Source organism: Peromyscus californicus, unplaced genomic scaffold (genome assembly GCF_007827085.1).
Source record: "Peromyscus californicus insignis strain IS unplaced genomic scaffold, ASM782708v3 Scaffold_13__1_contigs__length_99412109, whole genome shotgun sequence".
In the NCBI taxonomy this organism is placed as follows: Eukaryota; Metazoa; Chordata; class Mammalia; order Rodentia; family Cricetidae; genus Peromyscus; species Peromyscus californicus.
This window is the reverse complement of record NW_026294424.1, coordinates 23490472-23503801: the sequence shown is the minus strand read 5'-3', so window position 1 is coordinate 23503801 and position 13330 is coordinate 23490472. Positions and strand designations below refer to the sequence as shown.

General features: G+C 38.1%; 1 protein-coding gene across 4 annotated transcripts in view; it reads left to right on the top strand.

Moving 5' to 3' along the window:
* Positions 1-13330, top strand: part of Usp34 (ubiquitin specific peptidase 34) — a 191773-nt gene that overhangs the window by 144695 nt on the left and 33748 nt on the right. For all 4 annotated transcript variants that reach the window (XM_052734681.1, XM_052734680.1, XM_052734682.1 and 1 more), the window contains 11 exons: positions 2481-2534; positions 2638-2733; positions 5114-5178; positions 5269-5344; positions 5445-5492; positions 5599-5664; positions 8326-8406; positions 10230-10315; positions 10801-10969; positions 11059-11133; positions 12378-12529. In XM_052734681.1, coding sequence (XP_052590641.1) covers positions 2481-2534; positions 2638-2733; positions 5114-5178; positions 5269-5344; positions 5445-5492; positions 5599-5664; positions 8326-8406; positions 10230-10315; positions 10801-10969; positions 11059-11133; positions 12378-12529 — 968 coding nt within the window. The remainder of the gene's footprint in view (positions 1-2480; positions 2535-2637; positions 2734-5113; positions 5179-5268; positions 5345-5444; positions 5493-5598; positions 5665-8325; positions 8407-10229; positions 10316-10800; positions 10970-11058; positions 11134-12377; positions 12530-13330) is intronic.

The window sequence follows — 13330 nt, the reverse complement described above, 5'->3', positions numbered from 1 at the left end:
CTGTTGACGTACAGTTTGGAAATGTGTAAAAACGAAGCCACTGTTTAAATAGCACTCTATGTCTAAACCAGTCTTATCCCTAAGTGTTATTCCTAGAACATTTTCCTTAGGTTTTTTAAAAATAAAGGACAGTGAAGAAAACACTTACAAATCTCTTCTTTTAGCAAATAGTTCTGTAAATTCCTGGTCTCATTCTCTTACATATTTTTTGGAAAGTATCTTGAGTATTGAGTTTTGTTTTCAAGAACTTTCGCCTCTGACTCTTACCATCACCATTAATTGATCCATAACACAGCAAGGCTGATTCCCTTTAAAACAATTCTTTGCATTCCTTGTGTCACACACTTCTACAGTTATCCAGAATTACGAATAAACCCTTCTTTTCCCTATACATTTAGAAGTGTCCTCTTTTGAGTAGCCCTGACTGTCTTGGAACTCACTCTGTTGACCAGGTTGGCCTCAAACTCAAGAGATCCCCCTGCCTCTGCTTCCAAAGTGCTGGGGTTAGCCGGATGGTGATGGCACACACCTTTAATCCCAGCACTAGGAAGGCAGAGGCAGGTGGATCTCTGTGAGTTCGAGGCCAGCCTGGTCTACAGAGTGAGTTCCAGGACAGACTCCAAAGTTACACAGAGAGCCGGGCGGTGGTGGCGCATGCCTTTAATCCCAGCACTCGGGAGGCAGAGGCAGGCGGATCTCTGTGAGTTCGAGGCCAGCCTGGACTACAGAGTGAGTTCCAGGAAAGGCGCAAAACTACACAGAGAAACCCTGTCCCGAAAAACAAACAAACAAAAAAAAAACAAAGTTACACAGAGAAACCCTGTCTCAAAAAAACAAACAAACAAACAAAAAGTGCTGAGGTGGGTACCACCACCACCTTGCTAGAAGTGGTCTTTAATGCTCTCAGAAGCCCTCCAGAACGAGTCTCTCTCATATTACTCAACTCTCCTCTTTTTGTAGTTTGTTTCTTAGGCTCTCCCTGTTTCTTTCCTTCTCTTCTCTCTTGCCTTTTTTTTTTTTCATCTCTGCCCAATTACTTCTTTTCCAATGTCTTTGGTTGACCTACGTCTTTTTCTGTCAGCCATGAGTTGTATTCCTTCTTCATGTATATATTGACATGTCCATTTCATCTACAAAACGTTCTAGCTCTGAGGCTCAAATCTTTAATTTTTAAAGTTTGAGATAAATTGGTAAGTATTTTGAGAATTTTTTTTAAGCTTGAGGATCATTTTATTCAGTTTTGAGAAACTATACATCAGGCAAGCCATAAATCTTGGTATCTTCAAGATGACTTTGTCATCTTCGGAGCCCTTTTGAGCTAGGGTCAGCAGTGGAGGTCTGCACACAGCCATGAAAACAGAGAATGGTGGAATGTTCAGAGAAGGAAATGTCAAGGCAGGCATTCAAAGAAGAGATGCAAAGGAGAAAAAGTATTTTTTTAATCAAAAATATATACTTCAGCTATCTTATCCATAATTTTGCTGAAAATACATATTATATTTAGTACTTTTTATGATTTATTTATTTATTACATATACAGTGTTCTATATGCCTGTATGCCAGAAGAGGGCACCAGATCTCATTACAGATGGTTGTGAGCCACCATGTGGTTGCTGGGAATTGAACTCAGGACCTCTGGAATAACAGCCAGTGCTCTTAACCTCTGAGCCATCTCTACAGCCCCCAAAATTATTTTCTTCTTCTCCTTCTCCTCCTCTTCCTCCTCCTCCTCCTCCTCCTCCTCCTTTTTTAAATTTAGTTTATGTACATTTGTATGAAGGTGTCAGATCCCCTGGAACAGGAATTGCAGACAGTTGTGAGCTGCCATGTAGGTGCTGGGAATTGAACCCAGATTCTCTGGAAGAGCAGCCAGTGTTCTTCACCACTGAGCCATCTCTCCAGCCCTTTATATTTAGTATTTATTTCCATTTAACCATATTCAAGAAATTAGGCTCCTACCAGCTATCTTCTTGCTGTGTTTTCGTTTTTTGTTTTGTTGTTGTTGTTGTTGTTGTTACAACATTGTTGATCACAGTTTTATAGTGTTCAGCATCTTAAAAGAGGTGTACAATAATGTTGGTGAAGTAAAGAATTTGTGAAGTACATAGGACTTTTTTTGGCTGCTGTAGGTTGAACCACAACTTTGTGTGTGCTAAACAACCACTTTAATACTGTGATATATCTGTAGCTCCGGAGGAGTGGTTTGGGTATTGTTATTGTTACTGGGTGTGTGTGTGTGTGTGTGTGTGTGTGTGTGTGTGTGTGTGTGTGTGTGTGTGTGTGTTACTGAGTATCAAAAGGGCCTTGTACACATTAAACAGTGCTCTACCACTGAACTACATCCCCAGCCCATGTACATAGGATTTATATGAATGCACTGTTATTTTAAAGTTATTTATAAGGTTACTTTGAAGTATTACATAGGCATTTATGAAATATTGTATGTATAAATCTTGCTGAGTAATTTTTTTTTCCCACAGACAAAAACCTATGATTCAGTTACAGATAAATTTATGGATTTCTCCTTTGAAAAGGTGATCTTTTTTTCATATGTAATAATTTAACAATGTTGTATGTTATCTAATTTTAAATTATAATTTGTCAAAAATTAAAATGTTTTCTCCTTGCTTCATAAAGACACATAGTGCATATATGCTGTTTTACAAACGCATGGAACCAGAAGAAGAAAATGGCAGAGAATACAAATTTGATGTTTCATCAGAGTTATTAGAGGTAAAAGTTAATTTGATTTTAGCAACAATTTAAATTATGTTAGGTGTTTGTGCAATAAATACTTCAGTATAAAAGTAAGCTGTGCAGCATTAATATCTGTAATCCCAATTAGATCTTAGCATATTTACAAAAAAGTTATGATAATACTGTCTTATGATAGGTTAATGAAAATATATATGAGGAGCTGGAATAAATGGCTCAACAGTTAAAAGTACTTGCTGGTCTTGCCAAGGACCCACCACCCTTGCCAGGGAGCTCACAGCCATCAGTGACTGAAACTCCATAGGTTCCAGCACCTTCTAGACTCTGAACATATCTGTACTTGTATGTACACATTGCCTCTATACACACACACACACACACACACGCCCTGTCCCTCAAATTCTTTTAAGCAAAACAGTGCTTATTGGTATATTTAGTAACTGAAAGAAGACATGCTGCTATGATGTTTAGTGAGTTGAAGAAGAAAGTTTGGACATGAGATTAAACAATTATTCATTAAAATCATCAGGGAAGATTTGAAAAACGCAGTTTTAACATTTACAGGTACATCCAGTTAACTTTTAAACATGGTTTACTGATGAAGTACACAAAGGACTGGTGTTTGAAGCAGAACTACAAGCACTGAGTATGTTGGGTCTAGGAAGCAGACTAGGCTTGGGTTCAGAGCATGGAATTATGTCTAAGAGCCTGGCTCTCTCTAGATAGCCAGAAATAAAAATGGATCTAGAAATGAGATCATGACTGGAGGTAAGAAATTTGGAATGGAACTTTCTTGCTGTGAAGGCTTTTATTAGGTAGGTAGAATGCTGTCAGATTCCTTACCATTGTAGACATCCAGTGTCTAGAGATGCTCAAAAGCGTGGAGCACTGGGCATTTGGTGAGTCAACCTGTAATTTCCCAGTGACCTTGAATAGTTGCCCTAATAATACAGGCTAGGAAGGTGGGGAGAGAGAGTTTAATACTTTCAGTGGAGAGTTAGTGACACCATCAGTTGAGAATGAACCTACTGACTAACTATGGTGGTGTAAGTCTGTAATACCAGAGGACTGCTGTGATTTTAAGGCTGGCTACAGTGTCAGATCCTGTCTCAAATATTGGAAAAGAAAGTGAACGTACCATCTTAAGTTTCAAAATACATACAGAAGTGCAGGGCTAAAAAAGACAGCTAGTAATAGCAATATTTCAAACAGAAGTTAATTTTTTATACTTTTATGAGGCTAAGGGCGTGAGCTCAGTGTTAGAGCACATTTTTAGGATGCACGAGACTCCCAGCACCAAAATATAACGTTGCTGTGGAGCTATCTGACAAAGGCTAGAAGCATTGTTAGTGTTTTCCAAAGGGGACACAAAATACCAGCATTATTCTGGCTACTATTGGCCTACTATCAGAAATAGTTGTCTGTTTTTAATGTATAAGATCTGCCAAGATTCCCCTCACTCCCTCAGACAGCATTTCTCTGTGTAGCCCTGGCTGTCCTGGAACTAGCTCTGTAGACCAGGCTGGCCTTGAACTCACAGAGATCCACCACCCAGTTATTGCCACAGAATTTTTATCAAATGTAAACGTGCCTTAATTTTAAAACCTGTCTTTATCAAAATGTAGCATGCTTTATGTTTTCTCATTTTATGTATTTGCTCTTTAGACGAGATTTCAGAGCTCATACTTCAAAATCTTTAGAAATGATGTTAACTTGTGATCACTGACGTAGTCAAACAAATAATTTTTTAAAGGGCAGGTTGTGGGGCTTGGAACAGTGGCTCAGTGGTTGAGAACACTTGTTGCTCTTACAGAAGACCTGGGTTTGGCTCCCAGCACTCTCATGGCAACTATATGTAACTCTATTTCCAAGAGTTCCAACACCTTCTTCTGGCCTCTTTGAGCAAGAAGTACACAAATTCTATGTGTGTGTGCATGTGTATACACACATACACACAAAATGAAACATTTTTAAAAAGGGGGTTAGATTTAGTAACCACCTTTCCTTAAGATTAAGATTTTTTTTTTAAATTTTATGTGTGTGTTTTGCTGCATTTGTGTATGTGCACCATGTGTATACCAGGTGCCTATGGCAGTCAGAAGGCATTGGCTTCCCCCGAACTGGATTTATGGATGGTTATGAGCCACCAGGTGGGTGTTAAGAACTGAGCCCTCACAAAAACAGCAAATGCTGTTAATGGCTGAGCCACCTCTCAAACCCTAGATACTACTTTTATACTCCTTATACCTGGGAGAAAAAGTCAACATGAATTTTAAATGCATATTTTTGTTTGTTACCTTTGTAAGTGTTTAGATTATATCTTTTCTTATTGTTAAATAAAAATACTAAGATATATTAAATAAACTGCTTTCTGATAAATGCTGTTTTTTTTCTCCAGTGGATTTGGCATGATAACATGCAATTTTTACAAGACAAAAACATTTTTGAACACACTTATTTTGGGTAAGTCTGGATGAATTTGTCATCTTCCTTTTTTTCCTCTTTGTAAAGAAAGTGTCGTGTAAGAATTGAAGTAACTTTCTTTCATTCCAGGTTTATGTGGCAGCTGTGCAGTTGTATTCCAAGTACACTACCAGATCCTAAAGCTGTGTCCCTCATGACAGCAAAGGTGATGACCGGCTTAGGTAGCTTTGTTAGATTTAGTGCTCCACAGTAAGTGAGTCGTTTCTTGCTCAATTGAATCTTTCTCTTTCTCTTTTTTTAAACAGTTAAGTACTTCCTTTGTTTTAGAGACATTTATTCATTCAAAAGAGAAGGTATGTGTTTTTCTATTTTTGTGTCCGTTACATTTTTTTTAAATTACATTTGTTGTTGTCATTGATTCAAGTCCTGACTGACTTTTTGTATCATTTCCCTTTTTAGCCAACAATGCTTCAATGGATTGAGCTGCTGACCAAACAGTTTAATAATAGTCAAGCAGCCTGTGAGGTAAGATGACAGCAGACATTCCACAGCTTCTCTGATTAGAAAGTTTCCTTTTTTCTTTTAAATTTTAACTGAGATGATACAGCAAACTTGTTTTTATCTGTTGTGAGTCATAAGAGTTCCATGTAAGTTGTTCCTAATATTTATCACTTAGAAAGTTATAGCTTCTATTTCAAATCTGTTACAAAGATTAATTCTTTTCCGTAGTCTTGGACTTTCCTTTTAGTGTTTACACAAGTATAAAACACATTTCCGTCTGGGCGTGATCCTACAGAACAATAATCCCAGTACACAGGTGGGGAAACAGGATAATCATGTGTTAAAGCCAGCCTGCACCACATATGCATGTATATATGGTGAGTTCGGGGTTAGCCTGAGTTATGTAGTAAGACGGCCTCCTAAAAAGAGAATTGTCTTTCTCTGTCCCCGAAGTGATGGGGTTGTAGGTGTGCACCATCATGCCTGACTGATGCTTGTGTTTTGATTCAGATATACCACTGAGCTGAACTCTCATCCCCAGATAATCCTTTTCCCTTTTTGGTCTTAGTTCAATTTGTGTCCCCTAGCTTGGAGATATTGATAAATACAAAGTGTACACAACAAAGATGTAAAATATAATGATTTATGATACATATTTGTACATTGTAAATATGTACCACAATCAATAAATTGATGACCATGTAGACACTATTTGTGTTGTATGTGAATCAAGATATTTAAGATATACTCTCAGCAAATTCAAGTGAACAATTCAGTGTTAATAATCAATTAACTGTGCTATATTTAGTGCTCTTAGAGTTTATTCCTCCTATAACCAGAAGTTTGCTCACTTGAGCCAAAATCTTTCCATTTTTCCTGCCCCTCACTTAACTTGATTTGTTTATTTGATTGATTGTTTGGTTTTTGTTCTGTTTTGTATCTTTTGCTGGCTTTTAAATAAAGACAACCATCTTGTCTTCAGCCCCTGAATCCTGGTATTATAGGTGTGCACCACCATACCAAGCTGTTAACTACTTTGAATTTTAATATAAAATAATATATTTAGGAGCTAGCAAGATGGCTCATGGCACTTGCTACAAAGCCTCCAGACCTGAATTCAGTCCCTAGAAACCACATAAAGATGGGAAGAGAGAACCTTCTCCTGAGCCCATCTGACTCCCACATGTCTGCACGCACATATGTATGCCCACTTTTATTTCCTCCCCATAGTAAGAAAACTGTGTCCCTAGAGATAATTTACTAATAGACAATGAGACCTGAAGTGCTGTCTTAATAAAATCTTTGGGGGCTGGAGAGATGGCTCAGCAGTTAAAGAGCACCTGCTGCATCCCAGCACCCACATGGCAGCTCACACCTGTAACTCCAAGATCTGACACCTTCACACAGACATACGTGGTGGCCAAACACCAATGCACATAAAATATAATACAAAAAAATAAATAATATAATCTTTTATTAACAACCAAAAAAGTCTGTGCAAGTTTTTGCTGCGTTTGCAGACACGGGAGACAGTGGCATAGTGCATGAAAGATGACATTGGTTGAAGACTTTTGCTTTCTCCTGTCCTCCTGTGATTTTAAATTTTAGCAGTACAAAAAGAGAACCTGGGCTGGAGAGATGTCTCAGGGGTTAAGAGCACCGACTGCTCTTCCAGAGGACCTGAGTTCAATTCCCAGCACCCATATAGTGGCTCACAACTACTTGTATAGAGATCTGGTGCCCTCTTCTGGCCTGCAGGGACACATGCAGGCAGAATACTGTATACATAGTAAATAAATCTTTAAAAAAAAAAGAGAGCCGGTTGGTGGTGGCGCACGCCTTTAATCCCAGCACTTGGGAGGCAGAGGCAGACAGATCTCAGTGAGTTTGAGGCCAGCCTGGTCTCCAAAGCGAGTTCCAGGAAAGTCGCAAAGCTACACAGAGAAACCCTGTCTCGGAAAAAAAAAAAGAGAGAGAGAACCTGATCACCAGAAATTTCATAAAATTTTTAAATAGAATGTGAGGAAAAGTCAAAATGAAAGGTTGCTTTTCCTGCTACCCAGCTTCCACAAAGAGTAATTAATTTTCCATTTCTAAACTTAAGAGATCCATTGTCCTTTACCACTTGAGTGCTGGAATTAAAGGAATGTGTCACTACACCAGCTTCGTATTTTTAATAATAAATATTCAGTATATATGTCTAACAAATGTGAACTTTAAAAAAATCTGTAACCATAATTCAATTTCTTTGGTTAGAATTAAACAGTTTCTTTACTTTGAGCAAATACTTACTCTGTGCTTAGTTTTCTGTGTTTCCAACAAGCTGTTTTCAGTTGGCTTGAATTAAAGTTCGGACAGGATCTACATTTTACATTCCTCTTAAATCTACCTTTATCTATCCCACTTACTTTCTTCTGTCTCCATGCCACTGTGTATTCCTTTTCTCTGAGTACTGCAGATTGCCTTCTTGTACAATAATAAAATGATGTTTATGGAGTCCTATCATGAAGTGATCCTTAGTATTTTAGATTTAAGACTTTGTAACAATTAGACAAGCCATTTTGGTAAGAAGTTAAAATGATGGAATCATCAAGTAAATATCTTAACAAGTATTGTGTGACTATTAAATCATATTAACTTAACAAGTATTGTGTGAATATTAAATCATATTCTGTTTTCTTACAGTGGTTTTTAGACCGCATGGCTGATGATGACTGGTGGCCAATGCAGATACTAATTAAATGTCCTAATCAAATTGTGAGACAGGTAAGGAAGGATATCTTTAAAAAAGAAGTGGCTTTCAGTTTATTCTAAATTGGCTTATAAATGGCATTGAAAATGATTGGCGACTCTGTCTCTGTACTAGAAGTCATTTGCTTTGTTTCTATCAGCTCTTCTAACACCACCTGTCACTCGGAAGTGACAGGAACTTTCTCCTTTATATAGTAAGACCAGCTATTGCTGCTGGCTTTTCTCTTCCTTCCAGAGTCTACCTAGAGTATTATAGTGACCTACAGCATTACATGAATAGGGTAAATGTATTCTTCTGCCAAAGTCTGAATTGCCAAATGGATCTTTTTTTTTTTTTCTTAAATCATTAGAAAATTTATTCAATGAATATTTAAACATTGTTTTATATTCATGTTTGGTGTGTCAATCATGTTTGGTATATCAACCATGCCACTTGCCAATTGTTATTGAAGGATATTTCGTTTGTTGTAGGTATTAGCAGTATTCTATGTAGTCAAATTTTTCTAGTAATGAGCTATAGACTGTATAGTCTTGATATAAGTCTTATTCTGTAAAATTCTCTCAGAAATATCCATCACCTCCAAAGGAGTCTCTAGTGGTTTTCCCCATTGTGTCCCCCTCATAACTACTGTTCTGCTTTTCATCTTTGTGGATTTGCCTGTTTTCAGCATTTTATATAGAGTCATGGTGTTCTCCTTCGTGACTGGCTTGACTTAGTTAGCTCATGCCTCTAATCCTAGCATTCAGGGGGTTAGTTAGGATTACCATGAGTTTGAGAGTAACCTGGGCTACAGTGATACTTGTTCTTTTTTTTTTTTTTTTTTTTTTTTTTTTTGGTTTTTCGAGACAGGGTTTCTCTGTGTAGCTTTGCGCCTTTCCTGGAACTCACTTGGTAGCCCAGGCTGGCCTCGAACTCACAGAGATCCACCTGGCTCTGCCTCCCGAGTGCTGGGATTAAAGGCGTGCGCCACCACCGCCCGGCGATACTTGTTCTTAACAAACAGAAAAAAGTATCCTATCCATGCTACACACGCACGCACGCACGCACGCACGCACGCACGCACGCACACCCCAGCAAGTATTCCATTGACTGCATTAACATGTTGTGGTTATCTATTCATTAGATGAGTATTTGAGGTTTCTACTTCTTATTTGTCTACTTACTGAGCGGAGTCTGACCTGGAACTCACTAGGTAGACCAGGCTGGCCTGGAACTTGCAGCAGTCCTCCTATCTCTGCCTACAGAATGCCAGTGTTGTGGGGGTAGGGCGCCACATCCAGCTCTAGTGCTCTTTTCTGACTGTTGTGGATGTGGCTGTAGTCATTTGCCTATAAGATTTTATTTTGATCTGTATTTTAATTTTGTTTTGGTATGTACTTAGAAGGGGATTGCTAGTCACCTAGTCATTCTTACATTTAACATTTTTCATTTTACTACAGAGGCTGCACCACTGTATTTCTCTTAGTTGGTATGTGTGGGTCTCAGTTTCATTGTATCTTCCCCAATACATGTGCACCAGCTGAGAAAGGGTCATAAAGCTTTTATGTTTGATATTTAAATTATTGAAGCCAGTAGTTTGAGTTTTCTCTCTTATCATAAAGCTGAATTTTTAAAAAATGATTTTCTGGTGCTGGGGAATTGTACCCAGGACCTTGGTGCGTAGGTTCACTCACCGTTTACCAGGCCTGCAGTCTCTACCTGTTATTGCTCAGGTTACTCCAAGAAGCCCAGCGGCTTCAGCTGTGCAGCCCTCATGCTTCTGCCTCCTGTATACTAACATGACACCTAGACATGCTACTGTAGTGTCTGTTACCTAATGTGAGTTTCTCCTTTAAAGATGTTTCAGCGTTTATGTATCCATGTGATTCAGAGATTGAGACCTGTGCATGCTCATCTCTATCTACAACCAGGAATGGAAGACGGGTAAGACGTCATTATAGAAAAAACAGACTCTTAAAGTATCTAGAAGAAGATATTTGGGCTGTGCTATAAAAATTTGTCTCTAATAATACATGTTAAGAAAGGAATACTATTTGTTGAATTTTTAATTAAGTGCCTCTTTAAGATTCTCAGCAACTAACATTTAATGGATTGATTTAGTCGCAGTAATAGAAACATAACTACTTATATTATTGAAGTTAGTATTTGTTTCACAAAATGAAAGGATGTAAGTTGGAGTTTTAAAAAATGTTTTCCTAGCATGGCGGTGCACGCCTTTAATCCCAGCACTTAGGAGTCAGAAGCAGGCTAATCCTTACAAGTTCAAGGCCAGCCTGATCCATAAAGCGAGTTCCAGGCCAGCTAGGGCCATACAACCAGACAAAACAAAAAACAAAAAAAGGAGTTTGGTTCCAGACAATATCTGTCTGCAGCTTTACTGTGTTCTCTAAGGTGTGTGTGTTTTTCAGGTCAGATGATATGGACGCCTCAGTAGAAGACATTGGTGGTCGTTCATGTGTCACTCGGTTTGTTAGGACTCTGCTGTTAATTATGGAACATGGTGTCAAGCCTCACAGCAAACATCTGACAGAGTATTTTGCTTTCCTTTATGAATTTGCCAAGATGGGTGAAGAAGAGGTGAGGCTAATTCTTATTCATTTGAATTATATACCCTTTTAGCATTTCCAATTCATTTTTATTAAAATATTTAAATCACTTGTTTTTAGAGCCAGTTTCTGCTTTCATTGCAAGCCATCTCTACCATGGTACATTTCTATATGGGAACCAAAGGACCTGAAAATGTAAGTACAGTTCTGTTGTGTATCAGTGCAACAGAGGCCAGACTTCTGGTAGTTCACATGACATGGGATCCTCTTGTCTTTTTGTGTGGTAACATTAAGGGTCCTACATTTATTGGTCTTGGTCCTGTTACTTTAGTGCATATACCAAGTCAAAAAACAAATTGAGTGTTAAGTTTCATTAGTAGATGTGGAACAAAGCAAATAGACTTCATCCTAGTAGTCACAACTTAACCATTGGGTTTTATGACCTATGTGTAATATCTCCTTTAACCCTTCTCATATCCTTAAGAGAGAAGTACAGTTTGTATCTCCATAATACAGATGAGGCAGTTGAAGCTTAGAGAATTTCACTTCTTTTAGATCACAGTAAGTTGGGCTTTGATCTGTAGTCAGACTGCTGAGTGAAAAGTCTCTTAAAAAACACGATGTGCCGGGTGGCGGTGGCGCACGCCTTTAATCCCAGCACTCGGGAGGCAGAGCCAGGCGGATCTTAGTTTGAGGCCATCCTGGTCTACAGAGCGAGATCCAGGACAGGCACCAAAACTACATGGAGAAACCCTGTCTCAAAAAACCATGATGCTGTCTCTTAAAGTTCATGCGTTGGTTCTGATCCGGTACCAGCCTGTGTGGCTACCTGTTGTGACTGCTTTTCTTCTTGCTTTTCTTCTCCTTCCTTCCTCCTCCTCCCCTCCCTCCCTTCCTTCTTTCCTTTGTTATCAAGACAGGATCTTGTTATGTGTCCTAGACTAATTTCAGGCTTAATAATCTCTCCTGTCTTAGCCAATTGAGTACTACCATTCCTGATAGTCTCTTGAGTTTCAGAGCCCGAGTGAATATCTCTTTGAAATATCTACTATTTAAATTACCTAGAAAATACAAAATAAGATGTCTTTTGTACGTGTGACTGGCATTTGTATTCAGTAAGAAATGCTGTTTTATCATATTCATAATTTTTTATCTTGATTAATCATCCAAAGAGCTTGATTCCAATAAGACAAAAGTTATTAATGGATTTATCTAGGATAAATAATTTTGAGAACTGTTGTTCTGTATAGTTCCTCCAACTTATCTAAAAGTGTCCTGATTGTCATTTATGCTGTATCAAGTTAGGCTTTGACCTTTGAATGATTTTCCTAATACATGTTCCTACCATGTCTTTCTGATAGTTATATTAAAATAAGCCAGCTGTTCTCAGTATGATATTAAGGTTAATAGCAAATTAAATTGAATTTTGTTCCGCTTAGCCTCAAGTTGAAGTGCTGTCAGAGGAAGAAGGGGAAGAAGAGGAAGAAGAAGAAGACATACTCTCTCTGGCAGAAGAAAAATACAGACCCGCTGCCCTTGAAAAGATGATAGCTTTAGTTGCTCTTTTGGTTGAACAGTCTCGCTCAGAAAGGTGAAATGTTTCAACATTCAAAATGCTTACAGCGTGTTTGGTTTTATTCTTTATACATAATTGTTCTATCACTTCGGTTTTTATTACATAAATCTTTTAAAATAATAATATCACTTCAACTCTTGTGGCTCACGAATTTCAGTCCTTTCTATCTAACTCGTCTGAGTCGTGCTAGAAACAGCTATTGAAGAAGTCTGTAGTCAAATATCTGGCAAAATTAAATGGACATTCATTCTTTATCCCAGCAACCTACTCCAGGGATCTGCCCCCAAACAGAAAGCTGTATATGGAGAGGTATTTATTAAAATACCACTTCTAGTACCACAGAATTGGAGACGGCCAAATGTACACCAGAAGTCATTGAAAAAATCAAGAAGTCTACTCACGTCCACTATAGTTTTGTTTTTTGTTTTTTTTTTTTTCTTAATGAAATGTGGAATTCATCTCTGTTACCATGTAGAAATCTTTATTATACACACATCCTTCCTTTTCCTCTTCTCCCTTCAAAAGCCAAGGCAGGGAAGACTGTATATATTATGCTACTTTTAGGAAAAGGGAAACTAGGAAAGAGAATGTATGTGTATATAGCCAGTCCTCGTTCATGCATTTCCTATTTTCAAAGTCACATACTTACTAATTTATCTGTAATGCCAGACAATGAGTACTGTGAGGAGCTTTCACAGTTACCCACAGACACATATGTACTTAGAATGGTGAAAAATTGGAGTTCCCCACGCTTTCCCAGTTGAGGTCAAACAAGGCAGGGATCTGCTGCTGTCTTGTCTTGATTTTCCTGTTGTA